The sequence below is a fragment of the Enhydra lutris genome, unplaced genomic scaffold, assembly GCF_002288905.1.
Source record: "Enhydra lutris kenyoni isolate GAN:26980312 unplaced genomic scaffold, ASM228890v2 scaffoldscaffold152, whole genome shotgun sequence".
Lineage (NCBI taxonomy): Eukaryota > Metazoa > Chordata > Mammalia > Carnivora > Mustelidae > Enhydra > Enhydra lutris.
In genome coordinates this window covers 105,681-118,521 of record NW_019154236.1, presented here as the reverse complement: position 1 = coordinate 118,521, position 12,841 = coordinate 105,681, and the positions used below count along the sequence as shown (strand labels likewise).

General features: G+C 56.4%; 1 protein-coding gene across 1 annotated transcript in view; it reads left to right on the top strand.

Annotated features, from left to right (window-relative positions):
• Window positions 1–330: 330 nt before the first annotated feature.
• Window positions 331–12,841, top strand: part of LOC111140077 (myosin VIIA) — a 63,569-nt gene continuing 51,058 nt past the window's right edge. The window contains exons 1-3 of the mRNA XM_022492464.1: window positions 331–441; window positions 5,484–5,636; window positions 12,640–12,824. Of these exons, the coding sequence (XP_022348172.1) occupies window positions 343–441; window positions 5,484–5,636; window positions 12,640–12,824 (437 nt within the window). The 5' untranslated portion in view covers window positions 331–342. The remainder of the gene's footprint in view (window positions 442–5,483; window positions 5,637–12,639; window positions 12,825–12,841) is intronic.

Genomic DNA, 12,841 nt, shown 5'->3' with positions numbered 1-12,841 from the left:
CCTCAACAGATTTGCTATCTGTGTAGGGGGTGTAGAGCCTTGGGGAGAGCTGGGCACTGGACAGGCCTGGGTGTGAAGCTGCCCAGCCAAGGGGTCTCTTTCCTGCTCCAAGCCTCTGCTTACCTATCTGGGAAATGGGGGCAGTAAGAGCTGATAAGAGGAGGGATTGAAGACCTTGGATCAGTGCTGGGCCTGGGGCCTGGCACCAGCTGGCTTCCAGCCCTTTCTTTCCTCTCCTGTGGTTGGCACAGGAGCCTCTGTTGGGAGGAATGACGGCCCAGGATCCCCCTCCCTTCTCACCTGGCTGTGATTCTCTCTCACCCACAGGGGGACTATGTCTGGATGGACCTGAGATCAGGGCAGGAATTCGACGTACCCATTGGAGCAGTGGTGAAGCTCTGTGACTCTGGGCAGATCGAGGTGGTGGACGATGAAGGCAATGTGAGTAGCCCCCTACCTCCCCTGCCCCTAGGCCTTTGGGAAGACCCAGGCAGACAGGTCACCTGAGGCAGGGGCTGGGCAGGAACCTGAGGGTGTTGGAGGCAGTGCCTGTGCCCCTACTTCCACCTCTCAGACACCCCATCTTCCATGCAACTTTCTCACTGCCCCAGCGAGATGGTGCCTCCCTTTCTGGCCAGACTCCTGGATTCTATTTCCATGAGCACTCCGGGCATTCTGCCTAGTGTTCAAGATGGGTGTGTGTGTGTGTGTGTGTGTGTGTGTGTGTGTGTGGTGGGGCACCTGCCCGTGTATGGTGGTGGGCAGGGGGCGACGCCAGGCTGGGAGCTCCTCAGGCACAGGGGTGCTTTGAGTCAGACAGATTGGATTCCAATCCCATCCTGCCCATTTGTCACTTATGCAACCTTTACCAAGTCTCCTTCCCTTCTGAGCCTCAGTTTCCTCTTCTGTAAAATGGGGATCATACTAAATGTCTCATCAGGTTATTGACCCATATGTTGGGGCCCCCGTAGAGAATACCTCAGTAAAGTGAGCTAGACTAAAACTGCCTGTAGTCTTGCTCTATTGGGTTATAGCATCTTAGGAATTCATTGCTTACCTTGGCACTGCCCTAGGAATCCGTCTAACAGATTAACCCTTTATTTCTTGCAGCCCTGAAGGGAAAGGATACGGGAGGTGTAAGTTCTATGGGTAGTGGGCGTGGGGAAGGACGGGAAAGTGTGAGGTCAGGGTCATGCCCTGGAGAAGGCGGGTAGCCTGGAGGAGGGCCCAGAGGGGAAGCACGTGTGTACGTGGCATGGGCAGGTGGGGGTGTGGTCCCAAGAACAGAATCCTAGCTTATCAGGGACATGAGGGACCCAGGGAGATTCAGTCCTACTGTCACTGGCATTGTGCCTGGTGCTGTGCCCAGTGCTGGGGAACACAGAGATAGAACCAAGTTTCTGTCTTGGGATCCTAGAATGCGGGGGGCAAAAGAGGGTGCAGTAACTGGGAACAGAGGGCTTCACTGGGGACAGGGACAGTCTCGGGGGCCCGGAGGCCAGGCGCTGGCCATAAAGGGAGCAGGGGGCTCACTCTTGTTCCTTGCAGCCTTCAGGGATACCCCCATGGGGTCTGCAAAGCCCTTTGACCCCAGCTCTGTCTTTGGGTCCTCATAGCATCTGTGAGACGCAAATGCTCTGTTTCCCAAGGGGAAGCTGAGACAGGGACGGACAACCAGGCCTGGTCACACAGCTAGTAAGTGATGGTGCTGGGATGAGTACCCAGGACCTTCGGCCTCTGTGTAGTGTTTCCTGGGTCCACATCTCAGTGGCAGCTCTGGTGCTCAGATTCTGTTGAACCATGCTTTGTCCCCCCAGGCTTTAGAACCGGAGGGCCTGCAGATCCTTCTGGAGACTCTGGTTCTGGGACCTTCTAGGAAGCCACTGTGAGCTTACAGCCAGAGAAGGGGGCACAGGTTTGGCTGGCAGCCCAGACAGGCCCACAAACCCGCCGAGTGGGGCCCTGGGACTCTGCCTGCAAGCTTACATTTCACCTGGGTCATGTTGCACGTCAGATGGTGTCCTGTAACCATGTCACTGGATCCCAGAGCTCCCCTCCCACCCTCTCCCACTAAAGCCCTGGGGGTGGGGGTTGCAGCTGGGGAGGGAAATGACTAGGTGCCTGGAAGCAGGTCGGGGAGTCTGGCTGGCTTCTGCTTGAGTCCAGGGCTTCTGGCCTCCTAGGGGCTTTCCCACTCCCCCCACTCCCACCCCTGCCCTCCAGGCTGTTGTCTTTGACCCCTCTGACTTCCAAGGCTCCCTTAACTCTAGGGCGGGGACTAAGGGAGTCCCATCTGCTTCCCCTGAGACCCCACAAGGCCAGGGCCAGAGAGGGTTCTCTGTGAAGCCTTGCTGAATGAATGAGTGGATGAATAAATGATCCTTAAGGGGACCCTAACATTCTGCCTTTGCCGGAGCTGTTCCCATTGCCAGAGGCACCCCTTCCTCCCTTCCTCTGCAGAGCTTGTAGTCCCTTTCTCTCCAGTACCAGGACAGCTCCTTTTTTTCCGAATGTGTCCCCAGTCCCTGGGGCTGGCCATTTCTCTCTCTCTCTGGCATTCCTTCAGAGCCAGGCCTCCGTTTGTGCCCTGGTTATGCTTCGGTCTGTGCTGTAGGGGCCTGTGGACATTGACCTGCGTGCTGCTGACATCGGTTGAGGGTCCTTCCATGCAGGGAAGGGGTGAGGAGAGGCTTGGCTCTGCCGTGTAACAGGGTGAGCCAGGTGATCGCTTGAGTGTTACTCCCCACTGTTAAATGGTGACTGGTCGTTCTGTTATGGGATGTTATGAGGAATGAACGAGAACAAAGATGTCCTCTGTAAAACCAGAAAGCATTGCAGTAATAATACCCAGCCCTAAAGAGTTGAAGGCACCAGCACTTTTTAGACATGGTGGGAGGGAAACCAAAGTTAGCCTTTAGTGTCTCATTTAATTCCCCCAAGGTCCCCAAGAAGACGGGATGGTTACTCTAATTCCTATTGAAGAGACGAGGTCACAGAGGCCCAGGGATTCCAAGTGGTGTGCGCTGGGCTGCAGGGTTGCCTCTCCCTGCTGTGCTGAACAGTTGGGGGAGGGACCGTGGGGACTGGAGGTGGGGGTCGAGGGAGGAAGGCTGACAGCCTGCCCAGGCATCCTCTTCCCTCTGGCCCGCTCTGGAGCCTAGCACCGAGTCTGTGAGCAGGGACTGGGCAGAGGGGAATTTTCCAACTGGATCAACGTTTATCAAGAAATAGGTTAAAATGGGAGAAAGGAATGTTCCACTCAGGACTGGAAAGTCCAGGCAGGTTCTTTGATCTCCCCATCAGGCCCATTCATGCCTCAGAGAGGGCTGTGTGAGGGCCTTAGCTGGACTGAAGCGCTCCTGGCCCAGGAGGTGCCATGAAATGCCAGGGCAGTTGGAGTGGTGGGCTCTGGCTGGCCCTGTCCCTGCTCCCTCTGAAGGCCGGGTGCAGGCCACCGCACTACTTTGATCCTATTTTCTTGGGTGAAGTGAGAGGGTGGAAAAAAGGGACTATGAGGGTCTCTCCATGACTAGGACTTCTGCTTCTAATTCAGAACTCGTCCCCGTAGCCCACCAGCTAGCTGTCTGTCCTATCAGATTCCCTGCCACATCATTCATGTGTGGCTCCTGTGTGAGGCACTGTGGACCAAGGGTCTTGAAGACACGGAGTCTGGCTGCCATGAGTCCCCAGCCTTGGGGCACACTGGGAGGTCAGAACTGCATTCAGACAATGGCAACCCATTGTGCCCACTGCCTTTCCATGGGAGACCCAGGCGACGTGGTGGCCCAGGGGAGGCCCTGACACATTCCTGTGGTGGAGGTGGGGGGATGGCACAGTGGAACATGTAAGAGGGGGCAGCATGGTCAGCAAAGGCTTTAGAAATGGGAAACTTCTGAGCTGTGCCTTGAAGGCTGAGTAGAAAGGAAGTAAAGGGAAAAGCATGAGCAAGGCCACGAAGTGTCTGGGGAAGTGGAGACCAAGCTTCTCTGGCTTGAAAGTACAGGGGATTGCTGGAGCAAAGGCCCGAAGTCCTTGTGTCCACCTCAGGCTGGCCTTTGAATGCCAGGCTGCAGTGTTGGGGAGGAGGAGCAGGGAAGGGCTCCAAGCCCCAAAGTGCTGCGATCAGACAGGTGCATGAGGCAGCTCCCAGGGGGATGAGGGGCTGGAGGGCAGCCAGGGCCAGGGGGCCAGGTGAGAGATGATGGTCTGGATCAGGGCAGGGGCTTAAAGCTGGTGAGGAGGGGACTGATTCACAGGGTTGAGTGAGTAGCACTGGGTGACAGTTAGATTGGGGCTGGGATGAGATGAGGAGGTGATACCTCAGATTTTTGCTAGTGTCCAACTTTTGAGGTTGGTTATCCCAGAGGGGACCTGGAGGAGAAGCAGCTATGGGAGGACATGTGTGCATCACACCTACCCACCAAGTCTTAGGGCCAGAGCTGGGAGGTGGCACAGGGGTCCCCTTTTCCTCCCCTGTTTTCAAAACTCAAACTCCTATGTTGTCCTGAGACTCCCAGGGTTCTGGCATTTGAGAACAGGTAGGGGCCCCCAGGGGGCTGTGGCGTCTCACTCAGGCTGTGGCCATACCTGGAGTGTTCACTCTCACCTTGCTGAGAAGCTAGATTGTGAGAAGGTGCTGGAAACTGCCTTGGGGAAGGAGGGAGGGATTTCCAGGTTTGTTGAAACTGCCAACACCATTGGCCACGTGTCTCACTGGAAGCCGCCCCCCCGCCCAACCCCCAGCAGAAGATACTGCAGGGAAGAATAGGGAGAGCCATGGAGGCAACCTCTCTTCTAGGTTCCACATCTGTTCATGAGCACCGAAAGTTCACCCTTGCTCCACATTCATCAACAAGCCCAATGAGATCTATCCCCAATGGATCCACTTCCCTTCATCTCTACTGCTCTGCCTCATTTGCCGGCCTCAGAGGCTTAGTCTGGAACTCTCTCTCCCCACATCTTACAGGGGTCTCTTTCCCATCATTCAGATCTCTGCTCAAATGTCACCTCTTTGGAGAGGTAGTTCCTGACGACCCTAGGGGAGTTCCCTCCCTGGTCTCTATCCTATATGCCTGTGGGTTTATTCATGGCACTGTCTGAAATTACTTTTGGTGCCTTTGTTTACCAGAGCCCGCATCTGAAGTCCAGTCTAATTCCAGAGATTACATGCTCCACTCCATCTTGCAAAGTGACTGGGGGGGACTCGAATACCCTTTATGAGAATGCTGAGTGGGGCCAAAATCCCTGCCCTGCCCAGCTTTTAGGTCTGCAGAGAGAATTCCCGAAGGGGAGGAGTGGTCCACAGAGAGTGTGGGTGGGCAGCACCATCCTCAGACGCTCACACCTGATAATGAGAGTGTCTGGCCACAGGAGAGGAGGAGGCCCTTATCAGGGTCACACAGACCTGGGATCCCTGTGTCCAGCAGAGCACAGCCTGGGTCTCAGGGGCCCTGCCTAACTAGAACCACGGTACTTCCCCACAGGAACACTGGATCTCCCCGCAGAACGCCACGCACATCAAGCCCATGCACCCCACGTCGGTCCACGGCGTGGAGGACATGATCCGCCTGGGAGACCTCAACGAGGCCGGCATTCTGCGCAACCTGCTGATCCGCTACCGGGACCACCTCATCTACGTGAGTGCCGTCCTGCCCACGCGCTGCCCCGCCCACTCCCGAGAGCCCGCTCTCCAGAGGCTGTCAGAAACTCTGCCAGCAACAGCTTGGTCTGAACCATCCTTTCTTTGGACCGCAGCTTGTGTGGTCTGGGATTGGAAAAGGGAGTGGTGTGTCCCACATCTTCGTGTGCCTCCCCAGGCCATTGCTCGGGTCGGTGAGAGGCTACGTGTTTTGCCCAGAAATGGAGAACTGCTGCCTCCTCTGGGTTCACCATAGGATGAGAGCCTCTCATCCTACTGGTCCTCCAGTGAGGAGAGGATGGGTCAGGAGTCTGTATCCTCAGAGGAGGAGGGAAGAGGGAACATGCTCCTTGACTCCACAAACCCTTGACCTAAGAACCAGTCGTACGTACACTCCACATTCTTACACCTTGAAACTTAAAAGGACAAATGGTCTCATAGAGCCAGGACTGACCTGATCTCAGGAGGTGGGTTCAGAGACCGTCAGAATACAAAGGGCCCGTGGAGATTGTATCCTAGAGGTTCTCACACGTTTTGGCTTCAGGAACCTTTGATGCTCTTAAAATTATTGAGGACTCCCAAGAGCGTTTGTTAATGTAGACTGTATCTATTGAAACTTACCATATTAAGAATTAAAACCAAGAAACTTAACAAAATGGATTAATTTGTTCAAAAATAACCATAAAAATCCATCTACAGGAAAAGCTTTTTTTAATGAGACATCGCTATAAATATGCCCCCCAAATTAGCAAGAAGAGTGGTATTGTTTTATATTTTTTTGGAATACCTTTAATGTCCGGCTTAATAGAAGACCTCTAATTCTCCTGTCTCCTTCACACCCAGGCCGATATGAGGCTGTTTTGGTTGAAGCATATGAGAAAGAGCAGGCCGCACAGATACGGAGGTGGAAAGGAACTTGCAGACCTCTTGAAAGGGCCTTTGGGAGCCTCAGCCTGCTGAGACCCGCTGACCTAGTCCCATAGTCCCATTTTATAGACAGGGAAACTGAGCCCCACGAGGTTTAGCCAGGCCCAGAGCTATGTGCTGGGGTCACTGCATGTCTCTGACCCAGATCCTCCCTCAAGCAGCTCCGGGTAAAGGAAAGCATGGGTGTGGAAAAAGGAGAGCAGGATGGAGTCCCCATCCCCAGGCAGGTCCCCAGGCCGCAGGCCGGCTGGTAGAGGGGGTGTCCTTGGGTGACAGGTATTGTGTGGTGTGTTCGAGGTAAGTACAGACAGATCAGGTTCTGTAGGGTCTGGGGGTGGTGAGGCCTCACTCCCAGCTCAGGGAGAGAGGTTGGGGTTCCCAGAGTAGGTTAGAGAGCATTCGGGAAGGGGCGCTGTGTGGATCAGAGGCTGGAGGCAGGACAGGGCCTGGTGAGCGAGCAGCACAGTGTCCCTCACATTGTCAGCACCGTGAGGAGGAATCAGGGAGACAGGTCTAGAAGCCCTGAAATTTGTCCCTGAGCAGTCACAACAGGGAGCTGCATCAAGGTCAGGGACCCATCCTCTTAGAAGCCCTGGAATTGTGGCCACTTCGTAGCCAGGGAAGCCCTCTGCGACCCTCCCCACTCTGGGACCCTCCACCACTTCAGACTCCTAAGGGGAGGCTGCGCCCAAGCCCTTGACATTTACCCACTAGGCATGAAGAGCAAGTGGCTTTTGCTGGGAGCCCCTTAGCGCTGATAAAGCCCCTCTCACTCTTTCCTGCACCTGAGGGAGGGCAAGGCACAGGTGGCCCCTCCCAATTTGAGGAGCATCACCCAGACAGGAGGATGGGGCTAGAACTGGAGCCCAGGCTGGAGATACCCCATGAAGACCTGCCAGTGTCCATGCCCCAGTTCGCAGAGGTTCCCTACTCGCCTTCTCCCTAGGTGGGAGGGGTCACCCAGGGTCCTAGAGCACTCTGTGGCTGCTCTCCCGGGCTGGGTAGAGCCTGACGCTTGGGTCTGGAGGTAAGTGGGGGGCCTGCCCCTCCCTCCCTCCTCCCCCTCAGGGAGGCCACTGCCAGAGCTAACGTCCTGACCCAGCTCCTCCTGGGTAAGAGGAGGATTGTCCCCACCAAAGACCCCCACCCCAGACCGTATCTAAGAACAGCTCAGAGGTGAGGTCACTGGTTATTTTGCACAAAGTTTATTGATTCTTGCGGGCAAACTGGTTCCTCACGTGTGAGGGGCAGTCAGTGGGCTGAATCAGAGAACCAAGGCAAACACAGGATTCACAAAGGAGGGGGAAAGAGAAAACTTCAAGAAGAGCAAATCTTATTTGTGAAATTTGGGAGGATGGATTGAGCTGCTGGCAGCTAGCAGAGAAATCAGCTTTGTGTCCTCGAGTAGGCTGATGAGGGGAGCAAGGGAAAGAATTTCTGAGATTTATGGTTTCTCCAGAAAGCTCTGAGATCTGTGCCATTTGCTTAATTAGAAGTTCTCACCAGTAACCTTTCTGGTGGTCTCTTTTTTGGGTGGGGGAGAGGGGGTAGGGGACAGGGTAAGGCACTGAGTCGAGATGAGGTGCCTAAGTGGCCTTCTTGTACAGGAATTACCTGGGCGGTCCCCAGCTCAGTTGGTCCACGAGCCTAGGATTCTGGGTGTCAGTTGGTCTGGGGACCCCTTCTGTTCAAGGATTGCTCTGTTCAAGGTTTCGACTTGTTCACTCTCTGTGATGGGTAGATGGGGTAGGACCAGAGCTTTGAAGAAGCAGCTGGGCCATTGTTCCACCAGAAACCATACCTGTCCCTTACCATGGCAACCCCTGGTCACATGGCTTGGATTACCCTGGGCATAGTCCCACGTACCTAGGATTTCCTCCAATTACCATGGCCGTTCACAGCCCTGGGCTAGGTGATGTGCTGTCCCTGACTATCTGCCTTGGGCTTGCCCACTGCAGCTAGCCTGCCCCCTAGGAGCCTGAGGGATAGCACCCCAGGGCCACAAATCAGCCCCAGACATCTCTAGTGGGGAAAGACCCTCACAGGACACCTAGAAACCCCTGGCTGGATGGACTCAGAGGCCAGGTGTCCTCCCTGGGTCCTGCAGGAAGCAAGTGGCAGGGCCAGTGGGGATCCGGGGCTCCCTGATGCTAAACAGGGACTAGAGTCTGGGACGCCTGGGTTCAAGTCTTGGCAGGTGGCCTTTGGGGAGTCCCTGTTCTTCTCTGGTCTCAGCCTTCCCTCTGGCACAAGGAAAGACTTCCTGTGTGAGCACCTCTGTGACTCTAGGAAGGTATGTGTGCCCAGGATGTGTCTTGGTCTCCATGGCCTGCTAAGGGAGATACCCCAGGGCCAGTAGGCCTGGGGACTTCCTGGAAGAGGTGGAGCCATTCCTGTCACATCTCTTGGAATGTGTCTCTGGCTCCAGAGAGGTCCTCAGAACTCTGCCTGGGGACCTGGGGCCCCTAGGCACCATGTGTGCTGTGTCCTTGGCTTGGGAATAGCTCTTATCTCTCCTCCTCCCAGCCTATGGCCCCAAAGGCAGACTTTCTTCCTGGAGGCTGGAGCAGGAGGCCTGTGCTGGGCAGCTGGGCACTAACCCCCTGTTGACCATGGGCCATAGAGAGAGGGAGAGAGAGAGAGGACTGGAGGAGTTCAGGGAGCCATGCCAAGAGCCTTGGGGGACAGACAGAGGTAGGATGGGCCTGGGTCTTGTTGCCCATGGTGGCCAAGCCCCTCCCTTCTTCACTCCCCCATTGCTACCTCCACAGTCCCCCAGGTGTATTCCTGGGGTTCAGATCAGCCCAGCCCTAGGTAAGACCTAGGCTTGGGTGCCAGCAGTCCCCCCACCCCATTCAGCTCTGTGCTTCTCTAGTGTGTGATCTTGGAGTCCCTCTGCTTCCCAGAGGCTGAGTTCTCCCATCTGGAAAGGATCATGTAACTCCTCCCAGCAACCTTCTGAGGAGGACAGGCTGTGTGTCGCTGACAGGTTCTCCCCTCAGCCCCCTTCTCTGCCCTTTCCTACGAGCAGCAATTACTGCTGTCCACTCTGTTTCTTCTCCACCTGCTAGTCATTCTTTCGATCATGCAGAAACATTCGCTGAGCCTGTTGTATGTGCCGTGCACGTGGCTGGGTCTGGGTAGGGAGGACAGCGTCTCTAGAGTGTGGAGGCCTTGAACCCGAATTATAGAGGAGTCGGGGAGCTGAGGGACAGGGACCATGCAGATCACATAGGAGGTTGCCTGGCTTCCTGTGGGGTGATCATCTCTGTGTGGACTGCAGGAGTTAGCTGGGTGAGGGGGCAGGGGGTGGAGTTTGGTGCTGTTAGCTGAAGGGTTAATGCAGACGGGGCCTCCTGGCTGTGGGATGCCGCTGGTGAGGACCAGCACCCTGGCATCTCGTGTCCTGTAGGCATGGGAAACCGCTTGAGGGTTTTCAGCCGGGGATGACACAGTCCCATTCTTGAAAATCTGGCCCTAGCTCCGAGTGAAGGGTGGATGGCAGGGGGTGCCTGCGGCAGTCTGTGAGAGCCCATGGTGTCCAGGACCTGAGGGCTGGCTGTGCCACCCGAGAGAGGTGGGCTGGGATGAAGGAGAGGGAGGCAGAGAAGGGCTTCCTGGGTGCCACCCTGGGTGAAGGATGGGGGACTCTGTTGGCCAAGTTGGGCAGTGTGGGAAGGAGCAGTGTTGGTGGGGAGGGTGGGGTCCGGTCTGGACAGGTGGGTGAGCAGAATGGGGGACATCCAGGAGTGGGGGACCTGGTGCTATAGGGGGGCCCTGGAAGCTCTGCAGGGGAGAGGAGGGTCCGGGCCCCACCCCAGGAAGGCTTCTCCCAGTTTTTATCAGTGCCTCCTCTCTGGCACTGCCTGGGCCTGCACATGGCTGCCGGGCCTGCTCCCAGGGCCACCCCTATCTGGCTCCGGCCGCCTCCGTTGACTGGCTCATTAGGCCTGAAATGGTGTCTCTACCTCCAGCCTCTGGGACAACCATTCATCCTCTCACAGCTGCCAAAGCGACCTTTCTCCAAAAGACCTTCCAAATGCCATGCCCTTTCACGCCTCTGTGCTTGATTCCCACGGACCAGCCTTCACGCCCCCTCTCCCTCCGCCCCCATCTTCCCCACCAGAGGAATCTGCTGTCTCCCCCAGGCCCAGGCTTTTCCTCCCTGGCCCCCACGATGTGGCTGTTGGCCTCCCCCTGAGTCTCAGTGGAGGGTCCTTGAATGTGTGGAGCGGACCTCACGCCCCATAGTGATCACAGACCAGGTGGTTCGGTGTCACTTTATTAAGGAAGGTGGCATGTAAGCACAGCTGCTCTGTAACCAGGCACATGCCAAAGGTTATGCCCTTCAGTTTTCACATAACCTCGGGGTGGAGGGGTAGGGGGGAAGTGCTAACCATCCCCCTTTTACAGATGAGCAAACTGAGGTGTAGACAAGCAAAGCGATCCACAGAAAAGACGTTCTTTGGGGCTGACTCCCTCCCTTGGGGATAGGGGCCAGCTGGTTCCCACAGCCAGGCAGGGCTGAGCTGTAGGTCACGGGGCCGAGGTGCCCTGGGGCTGGCGGTTCGTGGCTTCCGATCTGAGATGTGAGCCCAGCCCTGAGCTGTGTGGGGTGTTCTTGGTGGAGAAGCTCCTTGCGTCCCATTCCGCACTGACCAGCTCTCTCTCCTGTTCCTTGCTTTCCAACCTCAGACCCACTGTGGAGGGCGGGTGAGTAAGGCAGAGCCGGCTCAGGCTCTCAGGACGTGTTTGGCCTGGCAGCCCCCTGCAGCCTGGGTCCTCGTCCTGCCCCACCTTTCCCTGTCTGGGCTCTTGCACGTGCTCAGGAGGTCCGTACTGGCAGGCGCAGCAGCCCCTGGCTTGGGTTGCTTGGAGGGAGAGCCCGGGTGGCAGAGGAGCGTCCCCCGGGGCCCAGAGCAGGGTGGTAAATGGCGAGGCGGCCAGAGCCAGGACTGGAACTTGGGTCTGGGCTGCCGAGCCCGAGGCTGCTTTGCATGGCCACAGCCGACCCTGGTTTGGGCCTTTCCCCTGGAATGTGGTGCTGGCAGACGCACTTGCCCAGCATGGCCACCCTTGGGCTGAGGCTGCTGGGCATGGCTTGGTTCTGGGGTGATGCTATATGGCCTTGGCGGGAGGCTGTGGACCCGGTTGTTACTTCCTCTGTGTGGTCACATCTTTTTTCAGCCTCTCCAGGCCCAGATGTCGATCCATCCATCACCAATTATAGGCTGCGCCTGACCTTTTCAAGCTGGACTGGGGAGGGGTGGGGAGGGAGCAGTAACTTCTGGGTACTTTATTCTGCCCTGGTGGCAAGAGGCCCAGACCGTGTTGGCCCCTGTGTGGCAAGGCCCCAGGCTTACAGCAGGAAACCTCGTGCATCAACAGAGGAGCCCAAGAACAGAAAGGCCCCTAGAAGTTTATCTTAGGTGCACTGGGCCCCCCACCTGTGCTGGCCAGGATGGCTGGAGGTGCCCTGTCCCCCAGAACACAGGGACCTCTCTGCCCTGGGGCTGTGCTTTAGAGACTGGGGCCTGCCCAGCCCCCAGACCACATCCCCTAGCCCCTTCAGCATGCTGTGCCTTTGTTCTACTCCCCCTGAACCAACCCAGCCTCTGCTCGGGCATGGTCCAGTTTATGAATGTTACTCTAAACCTCCGGGATGCAGGGCTTGGAGGCAAAAGTGGGAACTAGCATTGCAGGAGTACCTACGGTGAGCTATGACTTTCATGACTTTTAAAATCTACCAGCTCCTCATCTTTAGAAACAGTTACATTATGCCCATTTTACAGATAAAAGTAAGGAAATGGAGGCTTAGAGACCCTCTCCCCACTTCCTTCCTCCCTTCATCAAACCTCACTGAGTACCTACTCTGACCCAGACCCAATGCTAGTTTGCAGACCCCTCCCCCCCACAGCTCTCAGAGAGGCAGGATTCTGACCCCAGGTCCATGTGACTCCAAAGCCAGGGCTGTGCCTTCCAGAGGAATGGAGCAGGGTGGAGCCCGAGAACTTTCTAGAGTTCGAGCCTCCCCCATGGGAAGTGGCAAGTTCCTCATCCCTTTGTGTCCACAGACGTACACAGGCTCCATCCTGGTGGCTGTGAACCCCTACCAGCTGCTCTCCATCTACTCACCAGAGCATATCCGCCAGTATACCAACAAGAAGATTGGAGAGATGCCCCCCCACATATTTGCCATTGCTGATAATTGCTATTTCAACATGAAGCGCAACAGCCGTGACCAGTGCTGCATCATCAGGTGGGCAGCCCAGCATC